The sequence below is a fragment of the Pteropus alecto genome, unplaced genomic scaffold (genome assembly GCF_000325575.1).
Source record: "Pteropus alecto unplaced genomic scaffold, ASM32557v1 scaffold86, whole genome shotgun sequence".
Classification (NCBI taxonomy): domain Eukaryota; kingdom Metazoa; phylum Chordata; class Mammalia; order Chiroptera; family Pteropodidae; genus Pteropus; species Pteropus alecto.
This window is the reverse complement of record NW_006442109.1, coordinates 92,806-115,838: the sequence shown is the minus strand read 5'-3', so window position 1 is coordinate 115,838 and position 23,033 is coordinate 92,806. Positions and strand designations below refer to the sequence as shown.

Genomic DNA, 23,033 nt, shown 5'->3' with positions numbered 1-23,033 from the left:
GTGTGTGATCTTAAAGAACTTAAAGTCTACATGGTAAAGACAAGCAATAAACAAATAAATGCACATATAAATATATTGAGTGATGATAAGTGCTACGAAGATTGCAAACAAGAGATCATTGTGCAAGAGGTCTGTGATACGTACTTGACGCTCATTAAATTTCCAGTGTGCTCCACACATCAGGAGAGAGTCATGTTACTAATTCTGGCCAATGGACCATAAGCAAAAGTGACATGTGTCATTTCCAGGAGGGGACTTTCAAGAGCTAGTGTGCCCCTCTACTCCTGGCTCTCTCTTCCCCTGGTGTGACAACCTGGGAAGCCATATGTTGATATTCAGTGGCACAGGAGGAAAGGAGCTTGGATCTCTTTGTAACTGGGTAAAGGAGAACCCCTACCAACTAGCATCGGATTTACTGTGAGCTAGAAATAAACATTCGCGGAGCTTAGCCACTGAGCTTTGGGGGGTTGTTACTGCAGTATGGCCTGACTAACAGAGGAGACACAAGAAATGAGACTGAAGCTAACAGGAGCCTATGTACCACAGATGGGGTGAACTCAGCGCCTGTAAATCCTGGATGGTCATTTTAAATCACATGGGGATACTAAAAAATGCTCATCTACGGATGTTACATCCAAAGATTATACTCTGGTATATTTAGGTTGAGGCCTAAACATATATATTTTGGAAAAAAAAAAATTCAACGGAAGATGATAAATTGGGTCATTTGGCTGTAGGAAACCTCCCCAGAGGACACCTGTCCACAACGTGCTTGAGAAAGAGCTTATTATTGAGATCAAGTTAACATCCTTATAAGAAAGCAGCCAAACCGTGACACATGAAGAAAACCTGTAAACTTATTAATTGAATTCTTATGAAAGACTATGTTACATTAAAAATTCTTGCATTAAATGAGTAACTGCACTAAATTCTTCCAAAGTCCTAACTCATTGAATAATTATTATTAACATAGAATTTTAAGTAGTAATAAAATGAGACAGTAATTACTTAATCTAAATTATCTCAATTAAGCCTCACAAGAATTCTGTGATGCAGGTACTATTCTCTCCTTTGAATAGATGACAAAATTGAAGTGCTGACAGGTTAACTTGCCCAAAACCACACAGGCAGTAACACTGATGGACCCAGGATCCAAACCCAGCTGGCCCATGATGCTTTGTCCCAGTGAAGAGGAGGATTTGCCATCAAAAAACACAGAGTGTAGAAAAGGGGAGTTGAGGCAAGGGGCTGATGGAGGGTAAAAGACCTCACTCAGGCATGGACTCAGGGCAGCCTCTCTGATTCTGGGTGAGAATCCCGGTCCCCAGAGAACAGAACAGTTCACAGGCTGCCAGAGTACGACGGGCATTCCCAATGAAACGATCTGCTCTTCTTGCTCCAGTTCTCTGCTCACCAGGCAACTAGGAGGTGATCTCCACACCAGGATGGAGTTACCCTGGTACGTCTCCAGTGTAAATGTATAAATTGGCATTCTGGTTTATACCAGATTCTGATGTCTGTGTTTTGGAACACATACCGCTGAGAATGGAGTCTTGGGTTACTACTCTCTAAGGCAGTACACGAGCCTTGCCCTAAGGTGACTCATTCCTTCAGAACTTCAGAGACTTTTGGAGATCTGTTTAGGAGGAATCACATCCTAGTTCATTAACACATAAAAAATAATGGGCTTATCAAATCAAACCTGTAGAGTTTATTCTATGAAATGGAGAGCATGAGGACCTCAAGGATACAGGAAACAGAGAATGTATGTTTTGAAAGGGAAACTGAGAAAGCTCAGGAGTGGTGGGCTCCAAGGTGGGGCTCTTGAATAGCTGAGGAACAGCATTGAGGCTGGGGATACATGAGTGGTGAGAAGCAAAGGTACTGGGCCTATTTTCCAGTTTTGCCTGGGGCTAGCCCTAGACAGAGAATTCTCCAGTTCTCCAAGTGGTCTGTCTCAGAGAAACTTCTTGTGCTTCTGGTCTGTTGGACTTGAAGCTACTTCTCACTTTGCACAACTCCAGGGAGCACTAGTTACTCACCTTGTGATTATTAACCCATTTTCAGTTTAGAAAAAAAAGTACAGCTCTCTACCAGCGTTAATTTTACATAAACGTGCTCTTTGAAGCTGAAGCAAATCTGACTGGTTTTCAATGTGAAAATAAAATATAAAAAACTTCTTGGAGTTATTTCTAAATAGAACTTGTCTCTAATCCTAATGTAACAGAAACATATCCATGAATCAGATTCATCAGACGAGTCTTCGGCTAACAACTGTTCGAGAACAATATTAACATCACATGTAGGAATGTTACGTTTTCTAGGATTTGACATTTTCAGTGATTGAGAATTACTATATTTTGTAAATGGAAATACCACTACTAAAAACGGAATGCTATAAATAGAACGATGCCATTTGTTTACAAAGACTATTAGAGCAATGTAAAAATAATAAAAGCAAGGTATTTCGTGGCAAACTTTGGGGGTTAGGTTAGGGCTGTAATCTGCGAGTTATCTCAGGGTAAATGCTGCAATCACAAGTGCCATTGGTGAATATTCTTGGGGCAAATGGGAAACAGGCTAAAGATCTGTTCAGTTTTTATGAAAATATTTCGAGAAGTAGCAATAAAATTTCTGAGGACAGAGAAAGACAAATGTCATATGATTTCATTTATATGTGGATTCTAAAGAACAAAGTAAATGAACAAACAAAACAGAAATAAACTCATAGATATACAGAAAACTTTGATGGTTGCCAGATGGGAGGGAGGTTGGTGGATGGGTAAAAAAGGGGAAGGGAGTTAAGAAATACAAATTGGTAGTTACAAAATCATCTTGGGATTACAAAGTATAGCATAAGGAATATAGTCGATAATACTCTAATAACCATGTATTGTGTCAGATGGGTTACTAGATTTATCGGGGTGATCACTTTGTAAATTATATAAATATCTAATGGCTATGTTGTGCACCTGAAACTAATATAATATTGTTTGTCGACCGTAATTGAAAAATAAAAAAATGACTTTAAAAAATGTCTTGAGGACAGAATTATCTTTTTCTAATTTGCTCAGAATTATCCTACCAGTTATTCTAGCAGTAGGGCCAATTAGCATCAGCAAAGGAGAGTACAAAGGAGAAAGGTATAGAGATGGAGAAACAAGATATAAAATTATGCAACGTTGGGGCATATGTTCCAACGTACTTCTAACTTCTTTCTCAACCTACGTTACATCACGGGTTATCATATTAATGAGGATGAGGCTGGCTACAGTAACACATAACCTCCAAATTTCAAAGGCTTAATATGGGAGAAATTTATCTTGGACTAGCTTCACAGGTCAATGTTCATTAGCCAGCAGCTTTACTCAAGGTAGTCATTTAAGGACTTAGGTTCCTTCCCCCTTGTCATTCCCTAGGTCTAGAGCCTAGAAGGAGGAAAAGGCACAATTCCATCTTCACCCAGATGTGACCCACATCACTTCCACCCACATTCCATAGATAAGAATTATGCTCCTAGCTTCACCTCCATGCAAGGAGGGCTAGGAAATGCAGTCCTGGACTCAGCGGCCACTTCCCGGCAATCACTCTGTACTATAGAAGAGGAACTATCAGTTTGGTGGAGAGTAACTCATCTTTACCTGTTACCAAATGGGCATCATATATATTATAAGGGCAAACATTACATATAGTGGAGAGATAAAACATAGTTCAATGGAATGATCTTATGTCTCATCCTAGAGGCAAATCAGTCCAGATTTGACAGATGAACAAATAGTAAGGCTGAAATCCAAAAGGTGTCTCCTTTACCAAGGACTTTGCCCTCAGTCTCTAGGGTTTGACTCAGAGATTTCTCCATCAACAAGGCCTCTTGCATTTTTTAGCCACACTAAAGGGGAAAATGTGGTCTCCAAGGGAACCAGAATGTATAAACCACGAGAGGCCTTTTAAAAAGGCCTAAAAATGTGAACCCTAACAAAGGGAAGAGAAAAAAATAAAAGGGAAAAATTGACAATGAGGCCGATTTTCTTATATCAAAATTATATAGAATCGAGTTATTTATGATTTTGTTTGCAACATTTGAGAAAACTATAACTCTATGTAAAATCGATTCAACCATCAGTTGGCTAACCTAAAATTTTTTTGAATTAAATTCTTTCCAGGTGATTAGATTGAATTTCCAGCTTATTGACCATGTTAACATTTGAACTAGCTGTGTATATTGTGTACAATTATAAAACTATTTATATACTTTGGATATTAAATATATATTTAAGATATTAAATCTCAAATCTCCAAATTCTAAGGCGATGGAGTAAAGCACTTAGGTGTGCTTATAAATAAATCAACTACCTGGAAATAAATTTAGCTAGAAAAGGACACTGGATGAGAGTCAGGAGATATTATTTCAAACACTGGTTTTTCTTTCCCCGTAATACCACCTAGAACAACTGATTACCTCAATCTTTGACCCCAGTTTAAAATGTGGGTGGTGATCCAAAAACTCTAGTTAGTACAAAACTATGGTTCATAAATGCGACATAGCATTATATCTTATGTTTGAGTACAGGCTTAAAATTAATGGGCTAGCTTAAAATTAATTTTGGTAAAAACTAAGTTACCCATTTAGGAATATTTTTGGAACCCCTATCCTTGTGCTTTTTCCAAAGAAAATACGAATGGTGATTCAAATGATTGATGACCATATAAATGACCCAGCCATGTGGACATTGTAAAATCATTCAAAGACACATTTTCTTACATCATAACCCAGGAGACCTATAAATTTTAAATCGTGGTGGTTTGAGAGGAGGTTAAAAAGCAGAGAGGTTGGATATCTTCATCACAACCACTGGATGGCAACAGATGTTAACAGTGAGTGTAGATAATCAATAAGAAAAGCTACTGTTCTGCTTTAATTGATTTCCTCCCAAGATTTAGATGCAGAATCCAACAAATCTCCTGGAGTCGGTAGGAGGAAGTAAACAATAATGAGTCTGGAAGTAAAAGAATTAGTTTTGGAACACATATTCTGCTTTTATAAGTGCTTTGTGTGTAGATAAATCCCACAAGATTTCAGTGCTCATTGTAAGAAAATGAGGTACTTGCCAGAAGGGACGAGTTAAGCCAGAACACTATATTTACCAGAATACACAGCTTTGCACTGAATAATGTATTTGTGGTAGTGAAAATTTTGATCCTGTGTAATAAGATCAAGCTTCTACTCCCCATTTGTGACTGAAAGCATACAGCTGAATCCCACCTTCAGGCCTTCTCCTCTCCCATGAATTTTCCAAGGTATGGAGGACCCCTCTGACTTGAGATGTCCCCAATTACTGGGAACACAAGAGGCTAGTTATCTATGTTCCCTCCATGGTCTTTTGGGGTCTTTGTTCTAGAGCTTCACGAGGTGGAGAGATCTAAGGAGCATCCTCCAGAGTGAGCTAGTGAGGCCAGGGCACACTCACATTATCTCCCCTCCACTTCTCTCATGAAGAGGTGGAAGTCTCAGAGTTAATAGTATAAATTTCATTCTAAACTCTACACATGAACCATTTTAACTAATATCTAAGCCCACGCACACACAAAAAAACAACTTTCAGCATTCTGGCACAGGCCCTGGGAAAAGTTGAAACACTAGAGAAAAAACCTGTCAAAGATTACTGTAAGGGCTTTGAAAAATCAGCCTCAACATAGTCCCTAGAATACTAATTCTCAAATTCTGGTGTGCCTAGGATTGATTGGGGAGCTACTTGATGAAGCAGATTCCTGAGCCTCTCCCTGAGAGATCCTGGGGTGAACCTAGGAACTCGTATTTTAACAAATGGCTTCTGATGTAGATGGTCCACCAACCACACTGTCTAGAAAACCCAAACAGTTCCACAGAGCCCCTAATCCATTCTTCTTACCAATTTCTACAAAGAGAGAGAAAAATCTTAGATCAATATTTACCCGGAAGAAGAGGACCACTCACTCAAGCCTAGATCATTTAATACTCAGAAGGACCATTACAGAGGCAGTTTTGGCTGAGGAAGCATTGAGTAATTGCAGATAAAGACCATGGTCAGCTGCAGTGGTGAGGCGAAGTGACTAGGCCAGTGGTATGCTTGTTCCCATCTCAGAATGCCATCTGAGTGTCTTCCCTACAACTACCTTTTCTCTGACTTGAACCTCGCTCTCTGGCAGGCTGCTGTCTTTTCTTTGCCTATTAGTATAATTCTGATTCATATTTTGAACTGTACTTTAGACTTTCTGAAGCTTTTGTGAGTTCCTGACCCTAGCTAAACTTGTGTCTAACTCTATTTAAATAACCAACTTGCTTGTCCACAATCCCTGCCTACCTCACTACATGTCTTTTTTAACCTCCACAGGTACCATATTTGACCTTCATTCCACCTCCAGTCTCAGCCACCCAAATATCACTGTCACCTAAACATACTGATGACTAATACCCTCAGATGTTTAGTCACGGAAATATATTAAATATAGAGCTCAAACTGTGAGAGCATATTTCAGTGTCATCATAACCCAAATGGATAATTTTCCAATAGCAGATACAAAAAAATGGGTTCAACAACTATTTTTTTCACTGAAATATTTTGGCATCTATTTATTATCAATTTGGTGATAAAAATTGAAATATAATTTGAGAGGTATTGGGGATAAAGTCACCTCCACAACCAACCCAATGCTACCGTAAGTCCTATTAAGTCAATTCACAAAACATATCTCAAATGTACTGATTTCTCTCCATCTCCATCTACCACCCTGGGGTTATTTCAGAATTAGGAACAGGATGGTGGAGTAGGGTAACTTTAATTTTTTTATTTTGTACCATTTTTTAGTTTAAATTTATTATTATGAACATAAATTTCTTATTTACTTTCTCACTAATGTTTTAAGGACTTTTTAATGTTTTAAGGACTGGTCAACAGTATAACATTAAATTACCAGAGAGGATAAGAAAGATGAGACTCAAACGAGGCCATTTTAGGGGCAAGAAAGTTGTCGTTTGTGACCTTCATCAGAATGGTTTCAGGCGGCAACGTGAAAGCTGACTGCCATAGTCTAAAACAGTGGTATCCAACCTTTTTGGCACCAGGGACCAGTGCTTCTATGAGTATCTAATGCCTGATGATCTGAGGTGAAGCTGAGGTGGTGATGCTAGCGCTGGGGAGTGGCTGCAAATACAGATGGGGCTTCGCTCGCTTGTCACCTCCTTCTGTGTAGCCAGATTCCTAACAGGCCACAGACTGGTACTGGTCCACAGCCTGGGGGTTGGGGACCCCTGGCCTACAACACTGCTTCTCAAGCCTTAACCTGCATATAGGAATTACTAGGAGATCAGGTTCAAATGCAGATCCTGATTCAGTAGGTCTGGGTGGAGCCTGAGATTTCTAACAGGCTCCCACATGATACACACACGGCTGATCCAAACACCATACTTTGAATTGCAAGGTAATCAGCATGAAGAGAATGAAAGGAAGTGGGAAGAGATCACTATTTCCCAAAAAGTGTTCCCCAGAAGATGAACCCTGAGGCATGCTCTAATAAAAAGATTCCACAAAGAAGGTTTGGTAAATACGCCCATCCTGACAGTAATATATTGGGTATTAGTGTTTTACTGAGGCTTTTTTTGTTGGATTGTCACTCAGATGTTCATAACAGTGAGGGCCAAATTTTCAGCAATGACAATTTATCCCTGCTGTCAGAGTCTGATGTTCATAACAGGCCATCTGGAAGGTATGGGGGAAAAGAATTACTGGGTAGCAGGGGCTCAGGGGTGCACAGAGGAGGGAAAATGGAATATGAAGAACAGCATTTTGTCTCCAGTACAACAGCAGCAGAGGTCTCTGAAAAGTGAGAACGTTCCCCAAATAAACCTTGTTAGGGCATGTGCACCAGTAAAGCCTGACACTACTTGACAGTACCTGCTATAATGCCATCAGATATCTGTCGAGCTTTATTCTAAAGATTTCTGGACCTTTCTGAAACTTAGCCCAGCATCAGCAGTATGGCTCTGGAGCCAGTGGGATAAGCATACTTGTGAAAACCTGAACTTGAATGCATTTATACTGCTAGTGGCTTCATTGGGCAAGAGCAGGAAACCACAGAAGCTGACTTGACCTCGCTACTGAAGAGTCCAGCTTGACAGGAGCATAATGCTACTGTCCACTGACAAGTGATTAAGAACTGCCTGGGGGAGGCTGGGCAGCACTGATCCTCTCACCCGCTGAGATGGAGCAGGTGAGACCAGAAGGAACCTCAGAGGTCAGATAACATGCTGGCGGCAGTGCTGAGTCATCCGCCCAGTACCCCCAGTGTTTGGCTGCCCCAGAATGGCTGTTAGATGCTTTCCATAGGTAATGCGGCTGAGCAGTAAGTTTCAGTGGGAAACTGGATTTCAAAGGATCCCTCAGAGGAGAACAGAGGTTATTCATCCTGGCATGCCTTAATCGTTTGAAAAGACTGCCACTCTCTCCTCTCTGACATCTAAACTTGGCAGCAGAGGGTCCAAGCCATATGGAGCAACTTGTGCGGAGACTAGAATGACACCAGAATTGGTCATAAAAGATGCTCTGAAGCCTTTGCATTCACAGCTGCAGTTTTCTATCACCTTAGCTCTCCATCGGACGTCTGGTCACTCAGTCAATCCCAGCTGTTGTATTCATCTCTCAAATTTACTAGGGAGGAAAACGAGTCAATTCCATTTTCTCTTTATTAGCCTTCAATTTTTTTTACTTTTGTGAATATATCTGAAAAGCTCTGTGCACGTGGTGACTATTCCAAGGACACTAGTTAGGGAATAAAATGGAAACACGTGCCTCAGGATGGCAGCGGGCCACAGGCTGTTTGTGCTAATGCTGTTTTGTGAGACTCACTGCAAGGTGCAGGGTCCTTTCTCAAAAAAGAGTGATGGCAAAAGAATCCAAATTAGTTTTAATAATCATCCAACAAATACACATTTCCTCTGTTAAATCTGTCATCAAATATCCTCCCTATTGGATATACTAAATACACTTTAAACTCACAGGGAAGTTATTTGGGAAATCAGGAATCAATTATACCAGCCCCCACATAATGCCATGTGTCTAAGCTACTAGCAACCATGCAGCAGAGTTATCTTTTTATTACATTCCTCTAGGTTCCCCCATTCTAACGTGTTAATTTTAAAGAATTTAAGAGCTAGCTTCTCATCTATAATGAGAAAGATGTTACCCTCTATTTTTATATAAAACACTTTAATTGCTACTAACATCATTAAAGTTAGCACATACACAGGAAGGAGAGTGTACTCTCAAAATCATTTATCCCCAAAAGGCAAAATACTTTTAAAGAAACAAAAAGCAGAGGAGATGGGTGGGAGGGAAGCTTGAAAAAAGTTGTGATCAGGGTTTGTTTTTAAATTCTACCTGGGTGTTCTCCACCCTGGAGCTGGGGAGAGGTTCTCAACCTTTACTCAATGTAGCCCATTAACCAGACTGCACAGGGCCTAATTTATTCACCTGACTCTTTAATTCCTCTCCTGGATTCCATAATACAATCCAACGTGGTAGATAATTTTGAAAGAAGAATGCCTCTATACATACAACGTCTAGAAGATAAAATAATGACTTCCATTTTTCTTGCATTTGAAGACTTCAGATTTCTCACAGAAAATAAAATGGCCACATTAAAATCGTTCTAAGTTATAAGTAATTAATTTGTCACCTTAGGTCTTGCTTAGGGACAGGAGAGACTCTGGAAACCACTAGTCCCTGTCTTTCTGACTAGCTGGGACACAAAAACTTTGTCAAGGTCTAAATTCCTCATTCCTTGGGTAAGAGAAATTATGGCAGCAGAGATCCATCCACTCGGCCCCTATTAAGCAAGTTTGGCTGGCAGAATGGATGTGCCTAATGGTAGGTTCCAGTACCTGGAGAGACTGTAGCTACTCCACATCACAGATGGGGTGGAAAATTGGAAATAAGCTTGGAATATAACAACAACAACAACAACAATGAAACCCATCCCTTGCCTAGAGAGGAAACCCAGCCCTGGAATGAAAGGAAGGACACATTTGCCCCATTCAGGAGATTGTGGAAGATTCACAGCACCATTCATTATTGGAGATACTCAGGTCCAGCCAGTCCTAAGCCATTGCTTTGAGCACATGGTTCTGCCACCAAAGTCTCTGCTGCAAATCTGAATTGTCTCCTCTCCTCCCATCCCCCTAGACTTGTTCTCTGGTGACCATCTAGGACATGACTACAGGGCTGAGCCTGAACCGCCCTTGTGCTGAACACATCCGAACATCCTGGGAAAGAACGCTAAGCAGACAATCTGCTTCTGTCAGGAAAGCTGTCACCTTACCTTTTTGCTTATTGAGAAACGGCAGAGGGGGCGCGACGCCAGGACTTTGTGGTCCAGGGACCTTTGTGGCCGTGGAGCTTTCGCTGGAACTCTCTGCAGGTTTCTGAAGCCCTGCGGGCTCCTCGGGTGCCGTGGCTCCATCTCCAGAGGGCAGCTCAGGACCAGTTTGCGGGGGAGGCGAGGGGAACTTGAGGAAGGGGCCCTGCTCGGCCAGGCCCCGCCTGCTAGGTGCGCGCTCCTCAGCCCTGGCGCCAGGCTCCTCCCGGATGGCGTCCAGGGCGCCTGGCTTCATCGAGGGTGAGTCCTGCTCCCGCTTGGGGCTCTCCTCCGAGGCCGAGGACGCATCGCACGATTCGATGATGAGCTCGCTGTCCAGCTCAGCCTCGCGCTCCTCCCTCAGGATGCTGTACTGGATGGACGGTGAGGCTGGCGAGGGCGGTGGGCCGCCCACGTGGCCGAAGGTCACATAGCCAGAGGTAAGCGCATCCTCAGTAGCCAGCGGGTCCTCGGACACGAGCTCAATCTCCGAGTCCCCTGACTCCGCGCTGCTGGCCTCGTGGTCCAGGGGACTGGGGATGGTCGGCAGCCCGGACCTGGCCTTCACCTCGGGCCTGTCGGCCACCTGGCCTGCTGGCCGTGGGCTCTCGGCTGTTTCATATGATAATCCCTTTGCTTCTTTAATGGCAGTGATCAGCTCATCCTCCGAGATGCTGCATTTCCCCTGGGATTCTGCAGCAGATGGTTCTGTCGTTCCACAGAGCAAAGAAGAGTTGGAGAGGCACACACACCCGGACAGGCAGATGGGCAGAAAGAAGAAATAAAACAAAGTTCCATTAGGGGAGATGTTTTCTCCTTGCTTGAGAAACAGATATCTCATTAGCACAAAAATAGTCTATTTCCAGGGCTATGCTGGGAAGACAGGCCACCTGAAATAAAAGGCTAATTACTGTTATGGCCCAATTAATCAGTGTTTTACTTACCTATCTATCTTACTCTAGCTATTTAAAAAAATGACCCAGCAATTTCTTAGCAACAGCATCACCTCAGTTGGTTTTCCTGTTTCAACATGAAAAAGATTCTAGAAGTCATTGTTTTAATTCATGATTTACTTTCCCAGGAGAGTTTTCTAATTTCGCAGATTTCATCAGATAACCTGATGGATATAACTCTCTAATGTAGCCCACCAATATCAACAAATCATCCATTATCCATATGCATTGCTGTGTGTGTTCCTTCCTTTAATAAGACAAAAAAGGAAAGCTACTTTGGATCCTTATATACTCACTTTCTGAGCTTTACATTTCCCATAAGAAACAATAATTGTACTCTTTTTTTAGTGAAAACTGTAACTAAGTGGAGCCATATAAGAGTTTTTGTTCACTCTACCAAGCCTGCTGTGCAGATGACCATGGGGCACAGTCCCACAGAGCTTCTAATGTGCAGCCCGCAGCTATTCTTTTCCCTCTCTGCACCTCCTCCTGAGCAGAACTAAACCGGAGAGTGCCCCCCTCCCCCACCCCACCGCCCCCTGGGTGCATGCCTTCCTTCTGCCTCATGTTTATCCAGATGGTCCAAAAACCTTACTGGCAATCTTACTATTATTTCTGCCTCTTAGATGAGACTACCTGGGATTACCATGACAACAGTTTTCAGGAGCTTGGTTTTCCCTTGCCTTATTTCAGAATATCCTAGACAGTGATCTCTGGCCCTTTTGTTAGGGAGAACTACTCCGGAATGGTTGTTAAGGGGTACAGCGTTTCTCTAGGGGATAATGAAAGTGCTCTAAAATTTACTGTGGTGATCGATAGATACACAATTCTGTGAATATAGTAAGAGCTATTAAAATGTACACTTTCAATGGGTGAATTGTATGGTATGTGGATTATATCTCAATAAAGTTGTCTGAAAAAGAAAACAGAGAGAGGGAAGGAGGCTTTTTCCCTGAATGAGCACTTGAAGGAGAACTGCCCTTCCTGTATGAGACTGTAGTATGAGCGAGAAGTAACTTTAATTATATTAAGCCACTGAGAACTGGAGATTTGTCTGAATCTGAATGAATGTGCCCTTTCAGTCTGGATTCTGCTCTGCTTGCCTAAGTTCACTGATAACTCCCAGATCACTTTTGAGTTCTGACTCATTAACAGGATACTGCAATTGTTGAGGGGAAGAGTTATGACGACCTAATGAATCGTGGTGGTCATAGGGATGAAAAAGAGAGGATATTCGAGAGCCATTGAAGAGAAAAAAACCGTAGGTTTGGGGTCTGATTCATGTGGTGAGTGAGGGAAAAAATAGGGTGTTGGAGGTCACTCAGAAATGGGTAGCTTGCGTGAATAAAACAAACACGTATTCCATATCCAGAAACATGGAAGTCAGAACAGTGAGCTGTTTTGATGGTACAGGCGAAGGAAAGTCTTATCTTGGAGATCTCCCTTTCTGTGGCTCACCCTCTTTCAGTTTCTCATGCCAGAAGCCTCTGTCTGATTATTTAAACTGCTAGGACTGACCAAACTCCTGCTTCTTCAACATTCCTAGGAGACTACAGAGCAGGCAGGCAGGCAGGCAGGACCGTGGGCTCAGAGAGCTACAAGTGGCCTTGCAGGGCAGCCCAACCTGTGAGCAAGCCAGCCTGGTGATACCAGGAGACCGCCTGCTGCTCACGCATTCTGCACAACTAGGAGCCCCTGGGTGGTTTGCATTCGTTTGCGATGATCTTATTAAAGTCTGTCTCTTCACCCTCCCCCAGTCTCCTTGGCCGCAGACAGAAAGCACCAAGAGGGCAAAGGGCAGCCAAGGTATTTTTGTTCACTATCATATTCCCAGGACCTAGTGCAGTGCCTGGTACACAGAAAGCACTAGATAAATACAGATCATATGAGGACTAGCTCAACTCCTTATTTACTTAGGAGTAAGGATGCTACCAGACAGCTGTAGGGTGTGGGAAGAAGGGGTTTGATGGGTTTCATCTCGGGCAAGTGAGGTGCTACCTTAAAAAGAATCCATCCTTATTATGAGTTAAAACAGACTCAGTAGAGATTATAGACACTGCCCTTCATTCTTAATGGAAACTAAAAGTTTAACAAAGTGCTAGGAGGAATCAGGAAATAATTTAGAACGAAACAGAAGTTTTCCTACTCTTATTTAAAACCTTATGGGCCTCTAGCTAAGACACTAGTTATTATGTGTCAAAACTGACACAGCAAAGCTAGAAACAGTCAACAAAGATAATCAAATAGAATCTAGTAACTGAGGAGGTTAGACTGCCCTACCTGGAAAGATATGTCTGCTGCTGATGTTAATTATGAAGATATAATTAAGAAGGATAAAAGGAAAGGTGAACATGGGCCAGTTTATCAAGTTACAGTTGCCAATGTCCAACTGTGAATGACGTTGTTATTCAGGCCTGCCCTTTGCACCTGGCTCATTCTCCACTCATTACTCAGAGGGATCATCTGAAAACACAAATCCCAACCTGCTAGTCTTTCCTTCCTTCTCCCCACTCCTGCTGCGTTGACCTTCCAGCTGCAATTTGAATACACAGCGCATTCCCAACTCCAGGCCTCTGCGTTAGCTGTCCTTCCTCAGCCATCTACATGGGTTACTCTCTCACCCCATTCAGGTCTCTGCTCAAGCCATCAGCAGAGAGAAGCCTTTACTCACCACCTCTCCATCACTCTCTTACACTCTATCTTGCCTTATTTTTCATCACAACCATTATAACTTCCTGATTTATATATATACATATATAATAATTATTATAAATATAAATATATATGTAAATATACATATATATGTGTATATACATAGTTTGTGTGTAAGTCTTCCTACTAGAATGAAAGCTCCATGCAGGCAGTGATCTTGTGTTTCACCACTGCATACTCAGTGGTAATGATGAACAAAAACATAAATGACCCCTGCTGTCATGGAGCACAAAATCTAGTTAGACCTCTCGATCACTGTCCTTTCTGAGGGTAGTACCTCCGGGAACACCCATGGTGGCTATCATATGCTCTGGGTGTTTTTGTCAAAGACAATGTGGTGTTGATGGCCATAGTCCGGTGCATCAGGGCAGTTACTAAGTTTAACTAAAATGCTCCAGTTACACTCACGACTGATCTTTGCTGAGAAGAATCTTTCAATGTTTAAGATGTAAAAATGCCTCTGGACCTCAGGGTATATTATTAAATGAGACGAAAATAGTTATGTGTGTTGGAGAAAGTTACAAAATGAAATTATTGAAATTAAAGAGAATATATTAGACTCTTTGCTTAAGTTTCAGGGTCTGTGGCTAAAACTGTTCTAAATTAGAATTTCTCCTGATTCATAATTCACATAATTAGAATTATTTTGCAGAATTGATTATTTCCTCACTTATGAAACAATGATAAACAAAGCTCCTTTTGCTTAGAATGCTTTCCTTTCCTTCAGTTTCTGTGTAGGATTATTTGCAATTCTTGGTGTTTGTCTTATCTGTTGGCACTGGAAATAGCAGAATGACCCAAGACCCAACAGATGTAACAAAGCCCAAATCTTCCAGAATCTATGAGCAGAGTGTCACATGATGCCAGAGACTCACAAGTTGGGAAGGAGGTTAGGTCAACCTCTGGAGATGAAAAGAATAAGGAGAAAGGCCTCAATGACAAGCTGACTCCTCCTATTTCTCTGTTAATTTTATTCTTACCTGTTGTTATATGACTCAGATGTTATGATATGGAGGGTGGGGAGAGGAGCTGGACATGAGAGAGAGCTGTGTAATGGGACAGGGGACTTTTTCTTGAACGAAACTTGCTTAGAATGTTTATTTGGAACAACTCTCAAGCAGGCAACTCAAGATCGTAAAACTCCACGATCATGTAAGCCAGATCTGTCTTTGTCTCCTCTTGAAGCTGCTCTAGAACCCCAATGGGTCATGGCTACTAAAAGGTAGAAATTCTCTAATAATTAATGAACCCTGTACAAGTCTTTGTCATCAACTTTGTAAGCCGTACTTTTTACATGAGGCACATGCCATGTAAGAGGACCTATGGTGCATTTCACTCTTCCTAAAGACTAGCTGAAGTTCTAGAGTGACCACCGGGCAACCCTGGAGCTCTATAAAACACAGCTGATAATGTAGCTTACATCTTCAGAGTGTCAATATCTTTATCTCATGGAATACTATAAGCGTTGTGTGACGTGTTGCCAGAAAGAATACAAGGAGGCTTTGAGATTCAGATATGCCCCTGTCTCAAGTTGTAGGCTGGGACTAGCCACATCTAATTTGCTTGGGGCCTAAGTGTCCTTATTTGTCATCACTATCAAATCTCCATTTACATCTTATGCTAAATTCGCTGTGCCATCACACCTCATGTCCTTGTACCTTCTCAGACTTGGAAGGCCACCCCTCTCCTTCACCTGTTCATTTCCTCCTGCTCCTTTAAGAGCCACTGCAAGATTCAGTTCACCTGGCGAGGGAGCAGCTGGACTTCGACGCTCCTTAGCTTCTATGTTTCCCCCTCTCAGAACACCAATCACACCAGGGTGTGGTATGATCCACTGGAGGACAGGGACTAATTTTGTTTTGTTCTGTTTTGTTTTGTTTTTAATTTGGCACCATCAATGCCTAGTAAAGTGCCTGACCAAAAGAACGTGTGTAGAAAGTGTTCGTTGAGTGAATAAATGAATTTGGAAATTAGGGACTTGGTGCAGTGGATCTTTGAGACCCTTGAAGCTTTATAGTTGAATGTGTCTGAGGTAAGGCTGGGGAAGGGGAGGAAATGATCTTTAGGGAATCTTTAGGGAAACAGGACAGGAGGTACTTCCATTAAGGTCATTCTCTTCTAACACTTGGACTTACTGCAGCATCAGGGTCTAGAGCAATCCTAATCATGAGGCTTTAGATCCATTTTAAGGAATCAGTGGAGGTTCATTCACCTGAGGTGCTAAAAATCACTTTTTGTAAATCAAAAGTGATCACTTTTTGATTTACAAATTACTTTTAGGTAGGGTCAGGTTGCCACTGAAGGCAAGGGAAGATTCAAGGCCTTCCAACTGTCTTCTTCATCCTAATCCCTCATGGGCATTCAAGACAGGTAGAGATGCACACAGGATGGAGATGCACACAGGATGGAGATGCACACAGGAGGGAGATGCACACGGGATGGAGATGCACACAGGAAGGAGATGCACACAGGAAGGAGATGCACACAGGAGGGAGATGCACACAGGAGGGAGATGCACACAGGATGGGAATAGCACAGGGTTGGGTGGGAAAGCTCCTACTACCACTCTGGCCTTTCACCTGGGTAGAGGAGGCCCCATTTATGTTTGAGAGGATGTACTAAGTGTGGTTTAACATCCTGCTTTGAGTCAGAGTAGAAGAACATTCAAGTTGAATAAAATTACACCCTACTGAATTTCAGACTTTTTAAAATTCTAATTAAATAAATCTTTGGTTTAAAAATAAAATTGTATGCAGATCTTCAATAAACTAAAAAGATAAAAAGGTGGTACTTAGATTTCAAAGAAGGGTTGAAGTACCCTTTGATTAAGTTATCTTTCTCTGCCCTTGCCTCCTCCAAAGATCCTGAAGACACCCCCCACTTCATTACAGACTTGGAACTGGGGCCAGGAATGCAAATGTCCTGCCCAAGGTGACCCAGCTGGTCTCTGGAAAACAGCATGGTTCTTTCTCCATGATGCCTGCAGCGGGTCTGGGAGTAAAGCTACCCTAGAAGCAGGCGACACCTCCTTCTCTGCTCTGAATGGTAAGCCCACGTGAGAATTTTAATGTTTCCAGTGTGTCATCTTTACCTCTCCTCTCAATAGAAGAAAGAAACTTTACAAAGCAAACCTGACTTTAAAGAATATCCCAAATCTCAACCTTGTACAATGGGCACAACACTGAACAAGCTGTATGTCAATTAAATCAGTTAAGCTAAGACTTAAGGGGATCCTCTAGTATTTTGAATGCAAATCTTCATTCCTCAATATTCAGATTTCCATGTGCTGGCGTTTTCCAAGGCAGGGACACCAGTTTCCTTACCTGTTCCAGAAGATGGAGGAGTGATGGATCCTGGGCTGTCATCTTCAGGCTCTGAGACAGTGACAGTTGGGACAGTATCAGGACTTGGTTTCAGACAGATGTCTTGCTTTTCGGGGGTTTTCTCTTGGGTAGCAGTTTCAACAGAAGGCTCAATCTCAGTCAGTGTGATTTTGACAGGGGCAGTGATCAGAGGCGCCCTGTGCTGCTCTTCAGAGAGATCATCTACATAAGGTGCAAATGTCGATTCTTCAAATAAATGGTCCTTGAGGATTCTTCCCTCCACAGGAACTGGTTTCTCTGGTTCACAGACCTTTTCGGATTTTGTTGCAATTTCAGTGTCCTTATTCTTAAAATCCAAGTCTTTCTCTTCCAACTTGGGGTGACTCTGCTCCTGATATTTCACCTCCTCTGGCCTGGTTATGTCAATGTATTTGTAGGCTTCTGCTTTCATCTGGTCCAGGGGGTCTGCTAGGATCTTGCTCACTTCGATGGACTCTGCAGGAGTCATCTCTATTCCAGAATCAGAACTAAATAAGCCATGAGGCTCTGTCCCAGGCACATCTGGTAAGGAGGGCCCGGGGGTGCTCAGTTCCTCAGGGGTCTCTGACGTGGCGACGTGGCCATTTTCCTTTTGAAGAATTCCTGTGAAATATGTAGACTCCTCCTGAGGTGGGTAACAGATGTCGGAAATCAGAGACGTGTAACACGCTTTTTCCCCACCTTTGGATGCTGTTGAAAAGGGATGATCTATGGCACTGGAGACATCTACTGCCCCTAGGAAGCAAAACAGCAGCAGACGGTGAGTGGGCTCCAGGCTTCAGTTCTCCCTTCTGCCTAACCCACCACCCACACCTGCCCTGCGGAGACACGCCATCCTTCCCCGCCCCCCAGACCTCCCAGTTCCCTCACAGCCCTGGCATGTTCATGTTTCTTGTCTCCCGAATAGCCCACGGCACTGGTATTTCCCCTGCAGCAGACCACAGAGGCTCGCGTAAGCTGTCACGCTCAGAGAAGGTGGACACAGATCCCAGAGGACTAGAAAATTGATATTCGATATCTACCACCTCAATACACAGTGACTTGGCCTTATTCAGTGTTATTTAACAGATGCCCTCTTTGGATTACTCATGACTCTTTAAGCAGAGGTGGATATGTAGGGCTCATTCGGGTTTGTAAGTGCAATAGGAAAGTGGCCTGGGAGAGGGGCCGTCCTTGGAGACTCTGCAGACCCTCTAGTTCAGCCCTTTCCTCCAGGGACTCCTGCTCCACCTGGGTGGACAACATCTCTTCTCTTTTTAAAGGTCCTACTTTTCTGATGGCTCATCCCCAAGTGGTATCACCTTAATGCCGCTTGTCCCAATTCCTTCCGTTTTCTCCTCACTTTGTCTCATTCCTCATTCACTCATTTACTGCCCATCCTTTGCCTCTCAATGATATTCAGAATGACTCGCTAAGAATTTTTTAGTGCTACTGGTGGTGCTAAGAGCAAAACAAGTTTCCAAATTTGAGTCTATTCAATGTTTTCACCTGACCTTCATTCTATTCTTAAACCAGCCAAAGGTTCATTAGTAGCAAGCAGAAGAGGAAAATCTTCTATTATTTTTCTTACTGTAAATATACTATTTGCTAAGCAGTTGGATTTTACCTAATTCTCACAATTATTTTATAAATCAAACCCCACACTATCAAACACATGTACAAACACATCACACACACACACACACACACACGCGCACACACACACACAGCTCTTAAGACGCACCCAAAGCATTCTAGATTAGGGCATGAAAGTAATAAAAGTAGTAGCAGTACTATAAGAGTAATAGTTAATATTTGAGTGCTTGCTATGTGTTAAACATAGTTCCAAGCTTTTTACTAATATTGACTCATTTAATCATCAAAGCAATCCTAGGAGATTGATACTATTACTAGCCTCACTTTACAGATGAGGAAACTGAAGAACAGAGAGCCTAAGTAACTTATCTAAAATCTTACAGGCAGAAAGAGGTACTAACTCTACTAGCTTTTTGAGCCCTGTCTTTCACTCTGCAATTCACATTCTGAGCGCTGGTTAATATAAACTACCCATCATTACTTCAACACTTTATCTTTCCAATCTCCACCTTTTAACCTCAAGTCATTAAAGTTAAGCAGCTTTAAATGTCCCCTTCTTCATGATGAATTTGCTGACCATACCCGTCAGGACTTGACCCCTTCCTATTGTTCTCCCTCTTCTTCATACAGCACATCATTATACTGCTCATGTGGCATGTATGACGTACGACTTCTCTATATCCACGTTATCGCCTAGTAACTTGTCAGCTCCTGGAGTTTGAGGATCATGGCTTGCTTATGGCTAGTATATTGTACATACTAGGCGCCCAATCCAAATTAATAAACAAATGAATGGAGCAATCGATCAATCAATGGACTTTTTCTATGCAGCTACTGAGAACAAACCAGGACTGATTGATGCAAGTTACAAAGAAGGAGTTTTTAATCTATCAAGTGAAAGAACAGAATTTAAGTTATCCGACAATGAGACAGAGCGGCATCTCAGAAACGAGTGTTTTGATCCAGGTGGGCAATCAAATAGACAGGGGGCTCAGCGTCTGTCAAGGCAGGAACTAGCTTTTGGTGGAAAGTTGGATGAGCTATAGAAGTCCTTTCCAATTTTTTATAATTTTGTACTAATCAGTTGCCACTGTAGTCAGATACAACTTGCTTTACTTATTCGTTACCTATAAAACATAATCAATATCATTTTCCTCAAGGTGAGGCCACAGCATACAGGAGCTTCTCAGATGTATGGTAATAATTGAGGGAATAGAATCTAGAGAACATCTACATTATTAGAGAGTCTATAAATAGAGTCAGTCAGGAGGAAATTCTTATCCTACCATCTCTGTCATGTTCAGAGAGCCCAGCATGAAATGCAAAGGACCCCTTTACCATACTCTTCAAATATCACCAACTAGAGGAAGAGGAACAAGTGACTTGTGCAAATTACACATTTTGATAGGACCACGTCAGAACCCTCAGAAAAGCAACAAATAATCTAAATACTTTGAATGTGGCCATGTCCACTTTTCTTAAGTTGAGCTAAATACCCTGAAAGATTCTCAAGGTTCTAACTTATTGAATTTGAAAATGTACGTACATTACAGGGTGCCTGTCAGTTAGAACTCTTGAAAATAGAAAGTCCTTCTAGACAGTAAATTATGTGAGAGCAGAGTCCTGTGGGATTGCTGGACCTGGGAAGCAGAACTGAGCCTCAGGCTCAGGAAAGCCAATTAATTCTTGTCAGTGCTTCCTGCAGAGCTGCCAGATGTGGAAACCAAGAAAGAGAGGATAAGCCAGTTACCCCAGGTAGGAACCAATATTGTTATGTCGTTAAATACAAATTCACTAAATAAAAGTGCTTTCCTTGTCTAGACTAGAAATTACTACTTTCTTTATATAACCAAAGATTCTTTGGAACATCTGACTTCTTTCTCTCTGGATGTTTCCATGGCCATCTAGAAGTCTGATTCGTGTGGTGGCAGATATACAGTGGGTGCACTCACAGATGAGCTCTCAGGAGGTGACTGGACAGGAGGGCGCAGCAAATTCAGTTACCTGGATGAATTTAAAATGAGACTGATTTTCAAATTTTCATTTATGAGTAACTTTTCAGGAAAGTACTTATAATAAAAATTGAAGGATCCATAAATCACTATTTCTAGTCAAAAGCTAAGTGGAAGAAAGATGAAAATAAGCTCAAACTATTGCCATTGAATCACACGTGGTGATAAAATCAGGCTTTTGTAGCCATCAATGTCCTAGATCAGAAATACTAATCATAAGCTAGGGAAATTCAGTAATCTCATAAAGATGTTTTATTTTTTTAAATTCTCTGGTAATCCTAAGGAATGAGACGACAAAGATGACTTGCTGAAGATGGTTTTACTTTCCCCAAGAACAGTTTCAATCCTAGAATCCTAGTTCTCAACTCTGACTAATCCTCACAGAATCGAGATCATTCGATAGGTGGCCTACAGCTTAGATTTGTATTCAGGCTGTACTACTGTGAGTTGTGAGACTCTGGGCAAGAAAGCTTCTCTGAGCCTCAGTTTACTCATTTTTAAAATGGGAGCAATATAGTTCTTGTCTTATTTCGCTGTTATGAAGATTAAATGAGATGATACACGCAGTACACAATAAATGAAAGCTGTAGATTTTATTCTTACCTCTAGTTTGCAGGGACGACACTCACCATTTGCAACATATCATCTATTTATTAATTTGATACTTTATAACTAATTAAATGTAGCCAATCCACATTCATGCTGTCCTTTGGGGTCTGCCTTGGATGCTCAAGTCCCTAGTGTGCAATGTCACAGCTGTCTGCAGAGCTCCATGAGCAGGTGGTCGTTTATTAAGTACTTTCTAGTGATGCAACTGACATAGATCCTGTCACAATCATAGTAATGACTGACTCGAGTATGAAAAGTTGAATTTACCAACACAATAGACAGAAAAAAAATGACAGTGTTCAATACCCACGGATGAGCTTTCTCCCTTGTGGATGGAGTCCATTCTGACTCCTGAAGATAGAGATAAGGGGTCCATAGTTTAAGATGACACTTTCATAACTCAATAAAGCCCTACTGCTCTGAAACGGAAACCTAGCGAATGCCATAAAGAAAGAATGATATCACTTATATGTGGGATAAACCTAAAAGCAACAAATGAACAGGACAAACAGAGACTCATGAACATGGACAATAAACGAGTGGTTATCAGAGGGTAGAGGGGAAGGGGGAAGGGGGAGGAAGGAGGTAGATGGAGTAAAAGGGGTCAAATATATGGTGACAGAAAGAAATCTAACCATGGGAGGTAAACACACAATATAAATATATATATGCCTTACTGTTAAAATGTACATCTGAAACTTATTGGATTTCGTTAACCAATGTCACCATAAAAAATAAATTAATTCATTTAAAAAAAGAGAAGAAAAGAAAAAAGAAATACTGTCTGATTATACCAAAAGGTTTTCTTAGCACACAGGTTGATATGCTCCATTAGAGAAATATCTGGATTAAAAAAAAAAAAAAAGCAAAAACACCAATTATTGTTTGAATAGAGCCAATACTAACAGGTATAGGGGACGCTGGTCCCACTAATTTAAGAAATACTTTTAAAAGGGGGGACATAATAAAAAAAAATCTAGAAGGATAATGGGAGTGAAGAGAGAGATGCACATTAAAATTCAAGAATGAAAGACCAGAAACAGTGACCCAAAGTCAATCTGCATTCCCTGCTTCCAGAGTCGTCTGCCCTTGGGTTGCCCGTGTGATGGATGGCAGTAGCCTACACAGAGGTTAGGCTGTGAGACGTTTTCCCTAAAACTCCCACTCATTTTTTCTGAGTGCTAAGAAATCAGCAGGCCCACAGGGTGGAGGCTGTGACACATTTGACAATAGAGCCATCTAGGATGGATGGATATGCCAGGGAAACTCCAGGAGCCTCTATGTCACCTAGAAAACATTCTCCTTCTGAAATTAAGTGGCCTGTGATTTAACATGACAAATGGGTGTTGAGAAACCCAGGTACACTCATTCTTTAAAATTTTATCTGTGTGATTAGTCAATAGAGTTAAAAAAAAAAAATG

The 23,033-nt window shown here is 41.7% G+C and overlaps 1 protein-coding gene across 1 annotated transcript in view; it reads right to left on the bottom strand.

The window, feature by feature from the left end:
* Positions 1–23,033, bottom strand: part of RTN1 (reticulon 1) — a 160,998-nt gene that overhangs the window by 59,389 nt on the left and 78,576 nt on the right. Inside the window, exons 2-3 of the mRNA XM_015595876.2 lie at positions 17,378–18,151; positions 10,354–11,097 (exon numbers count right to left, since the gene is read on the bottom strand). Of these exons, the coding sequence (XP_015451362.2) occupies positions 10,354–11,097; positions 17,378–18,151 (1,518 nt within the window). The remainder of the gene's footprint in view (positions 1–10,353; positions 11,098–17,377; positions 18,152–23,033) is intronic.